Source organism: Jaculus jaculus, chromosome 6 (assembly GCF_020740685.1).
Source record: "Jaculus jaculus isolate mJacJac1 chromosome 6, mJacJac1.mat.Y.cur, whole genome shotgun sequence".
In the NCBI taxonomy this organism is placed as follows: Eukaryota; Metazoa; Chordata; class Mammalia; order Rodentia; family Dipodidae; genus Jaculus; species Jaculus jaculus.
The window spans coordinates 9,408,788-9,424,263 of record NC_059107.1 but is presented as its reverse complement, the minus strand read 5'-3'; the positions used below and the strand labels follow the sequence as shown (position 1 = coordinate 9,424,263).

Genomic DNA, 15,476 nt, shown 5'->3' with positions numbered 1-15,476 from the left:
TCTCGCTGGCCTCAACAAGGGCAGTGGGAGCCGTTTTCCTGAACTTCCACACCTTCTTGAGTCTTTTGAATTTTGTATTCCAGACAACCCATATGTCATAATGTGGAGTGGAGAGACTGAAGGTGATCTGTCATGGCAGTTGATTAGTATTTAAATGGTCTTCCTGATAGAAAAAAGTTAAATAGGGGCTGGAGAGATGGCTTAGCAGTTAAGGCACTTACCTGCAAAGCCAAAGGATCTCAGTTCGATTCCTTCCCCAGGACTCTCATAAGCCAGATGCACACAAGGAGGCGCATGCATCTGGAGTTCATTTGCAGTGACTGGAGGCATGCCTGTTCTCTCTCTTTCTCTTTCCTTCTCCTCCCTCTTTCTCTCAAATAAATAAATAAAAATAAAATATTTTTTTTTAAAAAAGAAAAAAAATAAATAAGTCTTCTAACTAATAGAGTGGCTGAAACAAGGTTGTTGTTTTTTAACTACTATATTTATTTATTTGAGGGAGAAAGAAGCAGGTAGAGGGGATGGGTGCATCAGGGCCTCTAGCCCCTGCAGAACTCCAGATACATGTGACACCTCACCCAAGTGTACCTGTGTTTTCATCCACCGCCGGCTTTCAGCTGGCTACCAGGTGTGGCTGTGGGCCGTGGAGGCCTTCGCCAAGCAGCTGTGTCTCCAGGAGCAGCACGTCAAGGCCGCCTCCTACCTGCTCTACGCCCACAAGGTCTACGAGGCCGTGGAGCTGCTCAGGTGCCACCACTTCTACAGGTCTGTGCGCGTGGGGAGCCGGTACTCGGACCCACTGCTCTAAACTGCTCTGAGGGTAAAGCAGGACAGGTAGAGAAGACAGCGTATTAAAGTAATAAATGGCTGGATGATGTCACGTGAGGAACTCCCTTTGCATGTTCCGCCTAACTCTGTGTGCCCCTGCTTTTATTTATTTATTTGAGAGAGAGAAAGAGAGAACAGAGACAATGGGTGCCCTAGGGCTTCTAGCCACTGCAAACAAACTCCAGACACATGTGCTACCTTGTGTATCCAGTTAACATGGGTCCTGGGGAATTGAACCTGAGTCCTTTAGCGTTGCAGGCAAGCACCTTATCTGCTAGGCCATTTCTCCAGCCCTTAAGTATTTTTAAAAGTTGTGGGCCAGGCATGGTGGCACACGCCTTTAATCCGAGCACTTGGGAGGCAGAGGTAGGTAGGAGGCTCGCCATGAGTTCGAGGCTACTCTGAGACTGCATAGTGAATTCCAGGTAAGCCTGAACTCAAAGCCTACCTCAAAAAAATTTTTTTATTTGCAAGCAGAGAAAGGGGGATGAGGAAGGGACGCACCAAAGTCTCGGCACTGCAAACTAATTCCAGGTACATGTGTCACTGGTACATCTGAGTACTGGAAAATCAAGCCCAGGCTTTGCAAGCAAGCACTTTCTTTTTTTTTTTTTTCAAGGTAGGGTCTCACTCTAGTCCAGACTGACCTGGAATTAACTATGTAGTCTCAGGGTGGCCTTGAACTCATGGTGATCCTCCTACCTCTGCCTCCTAAGTGCTGGGATTAAAAGCGTGCGCCACCACGCCTGGCTCAAGCAAGCACTTTCAATTGCTGAGCCATCTCTGCAGCCCCACTTCAGTCATTCTTTGTGTTTCGAGGTGGGGTCTCACTCTAGCCCAGGCTGACCTGGAGTTCACTATGGAGTCTCAGCCTTGAACTCACAGCAGTCCTCCAACCTTTGCCTCCCAAGTACTGGGACTAAAAGGCATGCGCCACTCTGCCCGGCTAATCATTCTTATTCTACCTGTAACTTACGTGTTGTATGGCATTAGGAGAATGTTAGTTTGCTGAATGGTATGCATTGATACATTTCAACATAAATATTTTTAAAAACCATTCTTTACACCCTCAGTCTCAGAAAAGTCTTTAACTTTTAGAATACTGCAAACTCCTAATGGCAGGTACAAGTGTTATGAAATTATCATTTTCACAGAAAAGTTTAAATTTTATCACTGATAATCAGCACTGTTGTTCTGTGAAGTGACAGGCTTCTTATTCCTAAGAAATGCACTGTGGCTGGGCATGCTGGCACACACCTTTAATGCCAGCACTTACTCAGGAGGCAAAGGTAGGAGGATCACTCACTGTGAGTTCAAGGCCACCCTGAAACTACATAGTGAATTCCAGGTCAGCCTGGGCTAGAACAAACCCCTACCTTGAAAAAACAAGTAAAAAAAGAAAGAAGTGAGCTGTGGGGGAGGCCTCAGTGAGGGTGAGGCCATTTGCCATATTTACAGGCAGCTGGCACAGTTCTGACATTACAGAAGGGTCGGTTTGTCCTGTCCTGTAGCCCTTCCCAAGGCTTCATGGAGGAACCACTTCACCTTGGCTAAAGTACTTATTTTTGCCTTTAGAGAAGCTATTGCGGTTGCCAAGGCCCGGCTGCGCCCGGAAGACCCTGTCCTCAAGGACCTGTACCTCAGCTGGGGGTCCATTCTAGAAAGAGATGGCCATTATGCCTTAGCTGCCAAATGGTAAGGAGAGGGAGACCTGTGGCCCCAGGCCCAGGAGAGGCTCTGTCAGGAAGGAGAGTACTAAGGGTGGAGGTGGGAGTAAGGAACTGCAGGAAGGGGGATATTCCACCCACTGCCTGGCCCAGGAGGACCTCCCGCCATGCTCATTCCCCTCACAGACGACCCTCATGCAGCAGGGTCAGAAGGGGTCTTCCTCCATTGCCAGGAGGATGAGAGGGATCACTGTACGGAGCTGGCCTTGCCTTGCCTTGACTTCCCAGGAGCAGGCCAACCCTGGGACACTAGGGACCATGAAGAGGGCACTGCCTCGGGGGCTGCTCCACTGGTGACACTTGTGTTTTCTCGTGTTGCAGCTACTTGGGAGCCACCTCTGCCTATGACGCAGCCAAAGTTTTGGCCAAAAAGGGGGATGCTACATCGCTTAGAACAGCAGCAGAGCTGGCCACCATCGCAGGAGAAAGTGAACTGTCTGCATCTCTGGCTCTCAGGTGTGCCCAAGAGCTGCTTCTAGCGAAGAACTGGGTGGCAGCACAGGACGCCTTGGGCCTGCATGACAGTCTGCAGGTCAGTCTCCTGCGAGCAAAGCGAGGGCTGGACCCTCCTCCCGTCAAACCCACTTGAATAACCACTTGCACCAGCTTCCACTTTAGGGGTCCTTTAGAAGTGTCCAGAAAACTGTGGCCATACTGTCCCTGACACCGTCAGAGTAAGAGATAGTCTGGTCCCTCACTGTAACTCCCATAGTTTGTGAAAACCATAATGGCCTTGGTGTCCTGGTCTCTTCACAGAGATCATGGTGGTCTGCATGGCGCACCCTTCTTACCTGGAAGCAGAGTGGGGGGATAGTCATGTTTTTCTTTCTGAAATGCTGGCTGGTTCCCATCTGGCTAATAGTGAAGTGACTGGGCTAGGATTGTGGCTCGGTGGTAGAGTATTTGCATGAACAAGCAAATAGTAATAAATAATTTACCACTGTCTTTTTAAAATTTATTATTATTACTCTCATTTTTACCTTTTTATTTATTTATTTGAGAGAGGGAGAGAATGGGCACACTGCAAATGAACTCCAGATGTATGTACCACCTCGTGCATCTGGCTTCTGTGGGATCTGGAGAGTTGAACCTGGGTTCTTTGGCTTTGCAGGCAAGTGCCTTAACCACTGAGCAATCTCCCCGGGCTCACTGTCTTTTTATTTATTTATTTTTTTTTTTGTCGAGGTAGGGTCTCACTCTAGCTCAGCCTGACCTGAAATTCACTATGTGGTCTCGGGGTGGCCTTGAACTCATGGCAGTCCTCCTACCTCTGCCTCCCAAGTACTGGGATTAAAGGTGTGTGCCACCACACCCGGCTTCACTGTCTTATTTCTTATTTATTTATTTTGGTTTTCTGAGGTTGGGTCTTAGTGGAGCCCAGGCTGACCTGGAATTCACTGTGTAGTCTCAGGGTGGCCTTGAACTCTCAGCAATCCTCCTACTCTGCCTCCCAAGTGCCGGGATTAAAGGCATGTTCATTACACCCAACCTGCTTTTTTTGTTCGTGCATATTAGCTGTATGAGGTAGTGGGCTTCACAGTGTACTTGATTGTGGCCACACCCCTACCCACTGCCCTCTTTGTCCCCCACTGCTGACCTTTTTACAAATCAGAACTGGGATCACATGTGGCATCTAAGGCTCTGGCATTCTAACCTGGTTCTCCATTTAGGTAACATGTCATATATTAATGCAAGTTTTTCTCTTTCCCCCTTCATTTTTGAGAGACAAGTTCTCATTCCATAGCTGGTCTCCAACTTGTGCCAGTCCCCTGGCCTTGTCCTCCCAGGGCTGGCATTACAGTCATGAGCCACCACACCTGGCTCTGACCTGAGCAGTCTCAGTTCTTCTCTCCCTGGCGCCATAACAAGGCCCAAAGGCTGTGCCTGTCTTCACAACCCTGGGAAAGCCTGAAGGTGGGTCAGCATTCTGGGAACAGCAAACAGGCAAAATAATGCATCCTGGGATAGTACCAGAATAACCAAATACGGACAGTTGAACTCACCCACAACCAAAAGGAAGCCTCCAGGGTAGTCAGTCATTTCTTCCCTGAGGCAGCATCCTGGGCCAGGCAAAGCAAAACAAATAAAAGCAGACAAACAAAAAAACCAAATAACAAAACGTGCAACTGTACACTGCCAAGGACACAGAAACCCCTCTGCTCAGCTGAGAAGCGCCACAGGCGCCCCAGCAGCACAGGGCGACTTCAGTCCCGCAGCGCGAAAGCTGCTCCGCGGATCCCCTTCAGGCTGTGGTGGGGGGAGGGGAAAGCAGCGGATGTCGCCAGCCCGTCCGTCCTGTGAGGCCAGGACCTGGATGTAGCCGCCGTGGTGGTGACTGGGGCTGTCTTAGAGGGTGCTGTGCTAGAAAAATGGCTCGAGGGAAACAGAACTTCAGAAAGTGCTTAGAGTGCCGATGCCATCTGCCTTTCTCCCTTCACACTTGGCTCAAAACTTGACAGCCTGGTGAGGGGGCTGGGGTGCTGGGGGTGCCAAGGGCATGGTGTGGAGCGTGGCAGTTCTCGGGTATCCATGCCTTCCTGTGTCGCACCTCTGTTCTGGATCCTAGGGCCAGAGACTAGTGTTCTGCCTTCTGGAACTCCTGTGCTGGCGACTGGAGGAGAAGCAGCCTGCGGAAGGCCGGAGCTGCTCCGCCGTTCACCACGCGTGGGCCACGCGCACCCAAGGGCCCTTCGTACAGACAGTGATGACAGCGTGGCGAGGCGCCTTCCGCGTGGACAGCCCAGAGCAGTGCCGGGATGCACTTCAGAAGCTGCAAGATGTCAAGTACCCATCGGCTACAAGTAACACTCCCTTCAGACAGGTATCTATGCCACCCACCACACCAGACACATCACCTGGCACAAGGCTTCCTTCATGTACTTGAGTAACAAGTAGAATGTGGTTGGCATTTCAGAAAAGGCAGCACACACCTTTAACCCAGTATTTGTGGATCTGAGGTAGGAAGGTCATGAGTTCAGGGCCAGGCAGGGCAAGGCAGCCCAAGGACCTGGGGAGGTCCCTTCAAGCTGGTGACAGCCCTCAGCTTTGCCGCTAATCTTGGATAAGTATTTATTTGTTTTCAAAGGGCCTAAAAACATATTCCCTACCCCAAATAAAAGCCAGAATACTAGTGAGCATCAACCAGAATTTAAAATGTTCATAGTTTGTCATTTTTGATTCATAGAGGTTTTTGGCTTTGTTTTTCCATTTAGGGCTTTTGCTTGGTAAAAGTATAAGATAGTTGAAGTCTCTTCTCTCTTCCTCAGCCCTTTCGCCTTCCCTACCTCAACAGAGGCTGCCCCTCTGTATTGCCATGGGTAGTTTATGGCCATCTTATTTCAGGGTCATTGTAAAATTGTCCATATTGATACAAAGGTCAAGTAGAGTGAGTTTTAAATGGTTGGGTTCATCCTGGAAGCACACCTCAATTTATCTACTTTAAAAAAAATGTTTATTTTTATTTATTTATTTGAAAGCAACAGACACAGAGAGAGAGGCAGAGAGAGAGACAGAGAGAATGGGTGCACCAGGGTGTCCGGCCACTGCAAACGAACTCCAGACGCGTGCGCCCCCTTGTGCATCTGGCTAGTGTGGGTCCTGGAGAATCGAGCCTCAAACTGGGGTCCTTAGGTTTCACAGGCAAGCACTTAACCGCTAAGCCATCCCTCCAGCCCTTACCTACTTTTTTTTAATTTTAAAATTAGTTTTAGGGCTAAAGGGATGGCTTAGCGGTTAAGGTGCTTGCCTGCAAAGCCAAAAAGCCAAAGTTTGAGTCCCTAGGACCTACATAAGCCAGATGGACAAAGTGGCACATGTGTCTGGAGTTTGTTTGCAGCAGCTGGAGGCCCTGGTGTGTCCATTCTCTCTCTCAAATAAATAAATGAAGCCAGGCGTGGTGGCGCATGCCTTTATTCCCAGTACTCGGGAGGCAGAGGTAGGAGGATCACTGTGAGTTCAAGGCCACCCTGAGACTCCATAGTGAATTCCAGGTCAGCTGGGGCTAGAGTGAGACCCTTCCTCGAAAAACCAAAATAAATAAATGAAAATAGAAATAAAATTTTTAAATGTATTTTTAAAAAATTATTAAAAGCTGGGCATGGTAGCACACACCTTTAATTCCAGTACTTGGGAGGCAGAGATAGGAGGATTGCAGTGAGTTCATGGCTACACTGAGACTACATAGTGAATTCCGAGTCAGCTTGGGCTGGGGTGAAATCCTACCTTGAAAAATCAAAATAGCAATATATATTTATTTGAGAAAGAGAGGGAGAAAGGCAGAAAGAGAATGGGCATAGATGTGTTTAACTGAGACCTTGGCCCCTCTTCCAGCTCCTCCTTCACGTGTGCCATGACCTGACCCTGGCAGTACTGAGCCAGCAGGCAGCCTGCTGGGACGAGGCTGTGCCCGCGCTCCTCCGGGCTGTGATCCGGAGCTATGACTCGGGGAACTTCACGCTCATGCAAGAAGTCTACTCGGCCTTCCTCCCCAGCGGTAAGTGGCTGCACTTCGGCCCACCCAGCGATGGACAGCATGTTCATCTCCGAGGTTAGGACACTGGAGTGCTGGGGTCATTAAGATGGGTGGAAATTTGCAAAGTATGTTATGGTAAGTAATTTTCTTGTGTTCCAAAGATGTAGCCAGAGTCAGGCAGGGTGATGCAGGCCTGTAATCTCAGTACTTGGCAGAAGGATTACCATGAATTTGAGGCAAGTCTGGGCTACCTAGGGAGTTCTATGCCAGCCCCTGGGGAAGGGGGAAGGGGGAAGGAATGACTGATGACTGCACTGTGTTGTTTTGGTTTTGGGAGGTGTTTTTGTTTTGTTTTGGTTTTTTTTTCAAGGTAGGATCTCACTTCTAGAATTTACTATGTAGGGCTGGAGAGATGGCTTAGTGTTTAGGCATTTGCCTGTGAAGCCTAAGGACCCCGGTTTGAAGCTCAGTTACCTAGAACTTACATTAGCCAGATGCACAAGGGGACACACACATCTGGAGTTCGTTTACAGTGGCTGGAGGCCCTGGTGCACCCATTCTCCCCCCCCCCCCCCACCTCTTTCTTTCTCTGTCACTCTTGAATAAATAACAATAAACAAAAAAAAATCACTATGGAGTCTCAGGGTGGCCTCCAACTCACAGTGATCCACCCATCTGCCTACTTGGATTAAAGGTGTGGGCCACCACATCTGGCTAGGGTTTTTTTGTTTGGTGTATTATTATTTTTTAAAATCTGACTCTATCTACTTTCTGTGCAGTTAGTTTAAGAGGTGAAAATCTAGTCTAATCAACCCTAAGCTGGGAAGATTAGAGAAGCCACAGTCACTGAACTTGCCGAGCAGCCTGGTCGCCTTGGGCAGTGGGCTTCAAAGCATTGGATGTGGCAGATGGAATACGTTTTCTGCCACGCTGTGGCTTCTGGCCTGTGGCAGTGGTAACATCCCAAGCCAGGAAATACTTAACTGTTCCGTAAGTGTGCTATGAATCACACTGTTGTCCATTCTCCTGGGGTCTGCCTCTTGGATTATAAGAGCATGAGGATAGAAATCCAGGTTTCCAGGAGTTAAAGAAATGCAAATCTGGGCTAGAGGGATTGCTTAGTGGTTAAGGCGTTTGCCTGCAAAGCCAAAGGACCCATGTTTGATTCCCCAGGATCCACGTTAGCCAGATGCACAAGGTAGCGCATGTGTCCGGAGTTTGTTTGCGGTGGCTGGAGGCCCTGGCACGACCATTCTCTTTCTCTCTGTCAAATAAATAAATAAAATAAAAATTTTAAAAGTGTAAATCTGGGCTGGAGAGATGGCCTAGTGCTTGGGGCACTTACCTGTGAAGCCTAAGAACCCAAGTTCAATTCCCCAGAACCCACTAAGCCAGATGTAAAGGTGGAACATGCATCTAGAGTTTGTTTGCAGTGGCTAGAGGCCCTGGTACACCCATTCTCCCCCGCCTTCTCTTATTTTTTTAAAAAAGAAATGCAAGTGGTGCACATCTTTAATTCCAGCAGAGGTAGGATTGTCATTAATTCAAGGCTACCCTGAGACTGCATAGTTAATTCCAGGTCAGCCTGGGCCAGAGTGAGACCCTACCTCGAAAAACAAATAAACAACAACAAAAATAAGAAATGCAAATACTTTTCTCCGCCTAGGTTGTGATCACCTACGAGACAAACTGGGTGACCCGTCCCCTGCCACAGCAGCTCTCAAAAGTTTAGAGGCGTTTTTCCTTTATGGGCGATTATATGAAATCTGGTGGTCGCTCTCCAGGCCTGGCCCCGAGTCAGGAGTCTGGGTCAGGGCAGCTCACAGCACACCCTCTGTGGAGCAGAACCTGCCTGAGGACAGTGCCCAGGCTGAGGCTGCAGGTGCAGAGCCTGGGGCTGATGATGGGCCAGAGCCAAGCCGGCCACCCAGCCCAGGCCTAAGCCTCACTGAGGAAAGCAAGCACGTGCTGAGCGCCTGCCAGAGGCTTTTCTCAGAACAGCACGCCAGCCTTCAGAGCACCCAGAGGACAATTGCCGGAGCGCAGGAGACGCTGGCGGAGATGATCCGCCAGCACCAGAAGAGTCAGCTTTGCAAGGCCGCAGCCAGCGACTCCAACAGCAATGAGCCCAGCGTAGCAGAGCAGGCCCACTCCAGGCCTTCGAGCCCATGGTAAGTGCCATGTGCCCCCCCCCCCCCCCCCCCCCCGCTCCGTTCACAGAAGTGTGCTGTTGTGTAGTGATGAAGACACTGACTTGGGTCAGGTGAGAACTACTGAGACTAGCCTTCCCACGTCTCCAGCTTTAGTGTCCTCCTTACTAAACGAGGCACCAGCTCCTACCATGGTGGTGTGAAGAATGAAACAAATCCACATATATTGTTGACAATAGCATAGTAGTGTACCCTCCTGCTTTGAAATAAATAGATCTCTCCAAAATAACATCAAGTAGACTTGCAGCATTAATTGTTCTGGAAACTCCAAAAAAAGTGGCAGACTGAGCCAGGCGTGGTGGCACACGCCTTTAATCCCAGCACTCGGGAGACAGAGGTACGAGGATTGCTGTGAGTTCGAGGTCAGCTTGGGCTAGAGAGAGAGAGAGAGAGAGACCCTACCTCAAAAAAAAAAGAAAAGCGGCAGACTGAGCCAGTGGAGCATGCCTTTAATCCCAGTAGAGGTAGGAGGATTGCTATGAGTTGGAGGCCAGCCTGAGACTATATAGTGAATTCCAGGTCAACCTGAGCTAGTGTGAGACCCTACCTTGAAAAACAAACAAAAAGGGCTGGAGATGGCTTAGCAGTTAAGCGCTTGCCTGTGAAGCCCAAACACCCCAGTTCGAGGCTCAATTCCCCAGGACCCATGTTAGCCAGATGCACAAGGGGGCACACGCGTCTGGAGTTCATTTGCTGTGGCTGGAGGCCTTGCCATGCCCATTCTCTGTTTATGTCTCTCTCTATCTGTCTCTTTCTCAGTCTTGCTCTCAAATAAATAAATAATAAAAAGTTAATTTTTTTAAAAAAAATTCTGGCACATGCTATAACATTAATGAATTTTGAGGTCATTTTGATAAGTGAAATAAATCAGTCACAGAAAGGTAATTAATGTGCTGGAGAGATGGCTTAGTGGTGAAGGCACTTACCTGTGAAGCCTAAGGACCCAGGTTCCACTCCCCAGAACCCACATAAGCCAGATGCACATGCATCTAGAGTTCATTTGTAGTGGCTAGAGGCCTTGGCATACCCATTCTTTGTTCCTCATAAATGAAAGAAAAGAGAGGTCATGCCAGGCGTGGTGGCGCACGCCTTCAATCCCAGCACTCAGAAGGCAGAGGTAGGAGGATCACAGTGAGTTTGAGGCCACCCTGAGACTACATAGTGAATTCCAAGTCAGCCTAAGCTAGAGTGAGACCCTACCTCAAAAAACGAAAAAGGTAATTAATGATTGATGGAGAATTATGTGTAATGGTTACAGAATTCCAGTTTTACAAGATGACCAATTGTGTATATGGATGGTAACAGTGGTGGCACATTATGAAAGCTTTGAGTATCACTGAAATATATACTTGAAAATGGTCACGGTGATGACTTTTTAAAATACTTTTAATTTATCTTTTTCAGACAGAGAAAGAGGCAGATAGATAGAAAATGGGCACACCAGGGATTCAGCCACTGCAAAGGAACTCCAGACACATGTACCACCTTGTGCATCTCGCTTATGTGGGTCCTGGGCAATAGAACCTAGGTCCTTTGGCTACGCAGGCCAACACTTTAACTGCTAAGCCATTCTCCAGCCCCCCCCCCCCATTTTCTTTTAGGTAGGGTCTCACTCTAGCCCAGGCTTGCCTCGAATTCACAGCGATCCTCATATCTCGGCCTACCTTCCTGAGTGCTAGGATTAAAGACGTGTGCCACCATGTTTGGTACAATGGTGAATGTTTTTCCTTTTTACTAATTAGAAACTTTGTATGGAATCATCATGTGTTGGTACCATTATTTCCCTCTTCCTTGTCCCCATTCCGCTGAGGGGACACCTCAGTGGGATCACTGGTACTCCCCTAGGGTTGCGGGGTATGAGATGTGAGAGCAGCAGTCGATCACAATGGTGAATTTTAAATGCGTTTTGCCACAATAGAAAAAAATGGAGGGGATAAAAGTTGCCTAAGACAAAATTATAATTTGTATTTTATTACTGTTCTCACCAGCAAAGAGGAAAAAAATGAGCCAGTATCTCTCCTTGAATTAACCAAAACGCTCACAGAGGCAAATGAAAGAATGGCTAAGTTTCCCGAGAGTATTAAGGTAAGATTTATTTGTTAAAACACTATTTTCATATGCTATCAAATTCCTAAAGGCATCTACTTCTTTATGCCATTTTTGAAATCTCTTAATATGTGCTTAAAAATTTAGGGGCTGGGAAGAAGGCTCAGCTGGTAAAGGTGCTTGTTTGCAAAACCTGCCAGCCTGGGTTTGAGCCCCCAGTGCCCAGAGACAGATGCACCAAGTGGAGCGAGTATCTGGAGCTTTTTGCAGTGGCGCGGAGGCCTGGCTCACTGTGGAAGTTGGAATGTATGGCCCCCAGCATATTCGGGATTTTATTGAAGTTTGTAATTTAGACCTGCAGTCACCTGGCTGGAGGAGCTGTTACTTGGTGGATCTTAGGGTTCAGGGCTAAAGTGTGGACGTGGATCTGGAATTCCAGTCTACTAACATGCAGAGTGTTTGAGCTCTGCCTGGAGTTCCTGGAGTGTGCTTGCTTGCTTTTTGGTCGTGGCTTTTCTCTCTCTCTCTCTCCTTGGACCTGTGACAGCAGGCCAGCTTCTTCTGCCATGACGGAACTTCCCCTGGATCTGTAACCTTCAAAAAATAACCCTCCTCAGCCGGGCGTGGTGGCACACACTTTTAATCCCAGCACTCCGGGAGGCAGAGGTAGGAGGATCACCATGAGTTCAAGGCCACCCTGAGACTACATAGTTAATTCCAGGTCAGCCTGGACCAGAGTGAGACCCTACCTCAAAAAGCAAAAGTAAATAAATAAAATATCCCCTCCTCCATTAACTGTGCCTGGTCTGAAAGTTCATCTCAGTGACCTGAGGCAGTCTACTACACTCACCCATTCATATCCTCTTCCCCTATTTGAAAATAAAGCATAAAAAGTAAGGACTAGAGAGATGGCTTAGTGATTAAGGCATTTGCCTGCAAAGCCAAAGGATCCCGATTCAACTCTCCAGGACCCACATAAGCCAGGTGCACAAGGGGGCACATGCATTTGGAGACCAGTTGCAGTGGCTGGAGGTCCTGGCGCCCCTATTCTGTCCCTCCCTCTCTCTCTCTCTGCCTTTCTCTCAAATAAATATTTTTTAAAAAAAATTTAAATTGATTTTAAAAGGTAAGGATCTAGGCTGGAGCGATAGCTTAGTGGTTAAGGTTCAATTCCCCAGTACCCATGTAAGCCAGATGCACAGATGGCGCATGCCTCTGGAGTTATTCGCAGTAGCTAGAGGCCCTGGCATACCCATTCTCTCTCCCTCTTAAATAAATAAATAAGTAAAAATAAAAAGTTGAGGATCCAGTTACGTTTGGTTAGCTGAAGTGTTTTGTGAAAGTAGAATTACCAGTCCTGTGGTCATATAGCTCAGTCTCTAGGAAAACCAGTGTCATGGTAGAGGGCAGAAGTAGACAGGCGACAGCACCCGAGACACTTTGACAGTGGTGGGCATGTTGGACTGTGGCTCCCACTAGAGCAGCAGCACTGTGAGATTGCGAGTTGTTAGCGGGCGACTAGATCAGGTTCTGCTGCCGAGGACGCCCAGTCCCGGTTCTGGGAGTCCTCTTTCTGACAGAGAGAGGAAGCCCAAGCCGGGTGAGAAGCACCAGGCGTGCTCTCCTGGTTCTTCTACCGACGTTACCTGATTCATCCTGTCTTTCAGGCCTGGCTCTTCCCAGATGTGCTGGAGTGCTGTCTCATCCTGCTTCACATTGGGTCCCAGTGTCCTGGTTCTGTGAACCAGGAAACGCTGCAGCAGGCCCAAGAGCTCCTTCAGAAATACAGCCACACGAGAGCTTACAAAAGATACTGCCAGACCCTCCGCACATGAACTTCTAAGGACCTGAAGAAACTGCCACGGAACACGTGACGTCTTTCATCTCTGTGGCCACACATACCTTGCTCAGCATTCACCATGGCCCCTCGATGGAAAGTTGCTAGTGATCAGACTGATCTGGGTGAACCTTGACCCCACTCTGCCCTCTCATGGGAGTCCACCTGGGGCCTCGCGGTGGCTTCATGCTAAGGGAAAGAGTGATGAGGAGCCAGCAGGAGTCCCTGAGAACCAGCACCCATCGTGGCCGTGCCCTCTCAGCCTTACAGTGTCACCCAAAGAGGAGAAACTTGTAATCACCCAAAGTGTTACGTTCTTAAACACAGGCTACCTTTATAAATTCTTCACCTGATCATAAACATCTCAGTCTTGGAGATACATACAGTTGCCACATGTGATTGTTGGTATTTGGAAGGTTTCTCTTATTTTTGTTAGCTGGGTTTTCCCTCCTCTGCTCTCACAAAGACTAAAGAAATTGGCCTTACCCATCATGTTGACTCTACTTTGAAAATATTTTTTTTATGAGTTAATTTGGACATATTACTAAGGCTTTACAAGAACAAATAGCTTATTCAGCTGCGTGTTGTCCTCTTAGCTTTGTAACAAATGATAGAGATCAGATAGCTCAGGAAAAATAACTCAGTAGTTCTTAATGTTTGGGGGTCTCAAAACCCTCTTGAACAATGTGTATTTTTCATTTTACATGTGATTTTGGGGCCATCAGACTCCCACTTGAGCATAATGGAACCTCTAGTGCTCTTTGCTGTGTTGTCCTGTGAAGTAAGAGGCAGACGGTTCTGGCCTCCCGAGTTTCTAGAGCAGAAGCCCAGGCGAAGGTGGGAGGAGAGCCCTTCCACCCAGAGCTCTTTAGAGAGAGGTCCACTGTGGAGGCTTTTCTGCTTCAGTATCTGTTTGGTTGATTTTCCAGTTAGCCCATGGGACAAAGAAACATTTGTGTATGCCCTTCCTTTGGCATCTTACAAAAACTAAGAGTGGCTTGGCTCTTAAGGTGCTTGCCTGCAAAGCCTAAGAGCCAGAAGCACAAGGTGGTATGTGCGTCTGGCATTCCTTTGCAGTGAAAGCCCTGGCGCACACCCATTCTCCCTATCTACCTCTTTCTCTCGAATAAATAAACTTTAAAAAATGCTAAGCCCAAAAAAGGAAAGGTGTAAGACGTGAACCCTTATTGTCCTAAAGGCCCTTCCACTGTTCTCCACTGTTAAATGAACTCTAGAAGAAGCATTAGTCTTAGAAGTGTGACTCTTATGATGAGTGTGGGTGTGGCTAAGTGGAGGCCAAGGGAGTTCACCTGCAGAGAAGGGAGAACTGATTCTTGGCCTGAATAAAAGCAGTTGGGCTGCCTTTAATCCCAACCTTGGGAAGCTGAGGTAGGAGGGTCGCTGACCACACTAAGCTTCCTCAAAAGAAAAAAAATGACAACTCAGATTCCTCTAAAATTGCTCTTTCCAATGCTGCATGGTGTCATCAAACTTACAATTTAAGTATCATATCAGAACCACTAAGAGCCAGGGTACAAGATCACTCAAGGTGTGTGAAACTGGGAAGGATGTATCACTAAGCAATTCTGCAGCAAGGTAGGGATCCCTTATCCCTAAAGTAACTATGCAGTTTGTGAGATGGAACCCAGGGCTTTCTGCATGCTAGGCAAACACTCCACCAACCCCAGCCTCCTTTTCCAGTCTTTCGTATTGGTACAAACATGTAAGACAAGTATAGGAATTGGTATAGAATATTTGAAGGTGGGGGGGGACTGTTTCGAGGTAGGGTCTCACTCTAGCCCAAGCTGACCTGAATTCACTATGTAGTCTTAGGGTGGCCTTGAACTCATGGTGATCCTACCTCTGCCTCCCTAGTGGTGGGATTAAAGGTGTGTGCCACCATGCCCGGCTCTGGTCTAGAATTTGTCAGGGTCTTGTTACCCAGGCTGGCCTTGAATTCCTAGGCTCCCTACCTTGCTTCCTGAATAGAAGTAAATTACCACTGTGCCCAGCAGGTTGGACCCATGGTGGTGGAGGCAGCAAGATCAGGAGTTCAAAGATCATTCTCACCTACACAGCAACCTGGCTTGAGATACGAAGGGAGGGCCAGAAAAGCCCAGAGCTATGTCTGATGTTCAATTTGTCCTAAAGAATTCCACTAATTACGCTAACCCACCATAAATAATGAGTAACCCCAAAGAATTTCACTAATTATGCTAACCCACCATAAATAATGAGTAACCCCAGGGAATAAAATTAAAGCTATTATCCTGGCAAGACCCAACAGTCTGCAGGGGCATTAAGTGACTCAAGTCTATTTACACACATACCCATGAAAAGCTTCCTACAAAGTGTGA

General features: G+C 47.9%; 1 protein-coding gene across 2 annotated transcripts in view; it reads left to right on the top strand.

Moving 5' to 3' along the window:
• The window catches only part of Gemin5 (gem nuclear organelle associated protein 5), a 52,709-nt gene extending 39,101 nt beyond the window's left edge, over positions 1-13,608 (top strand). For both annotated transcript variants that reach the window (XM_045152074.1, XM_045152073.1), the window contains exons 21-28: positions 618-765; positions 2,404-2,523; positions 2,877-3,087; positions 5,122-5,376; positions 6,885-7,047; positions 8,693-9,197; positions 11,225-11,321; positions 12,950-13,608. In XM_045152074.1, the coding sequence (XP_045008009.1) occupies positions 618-765; positions 2,404-2,523; positions 2,877-3,087; positions 5,122-5,376; positions 6,885-7,047; positions 8,693-9,197; positions 11,225-11,321; positions 12,950-13,117 (1,667 nt within the window). In that variant the 3' untranslated portion in view covers positions 13,118-13,608. The remainder of the gene's footprint in view (positions 1-617; positions 766-2,403; positions 2,524-2,876; positions 3,088-5,121; positions 5,377-6,884; positions 7,048-8,692; positions 9,198-11,224; positions 11,322-12,949) is intronic.
• The last annotated feature ends 1,868 nt before the right edge of the window (positions 13,609-15,476 follow it).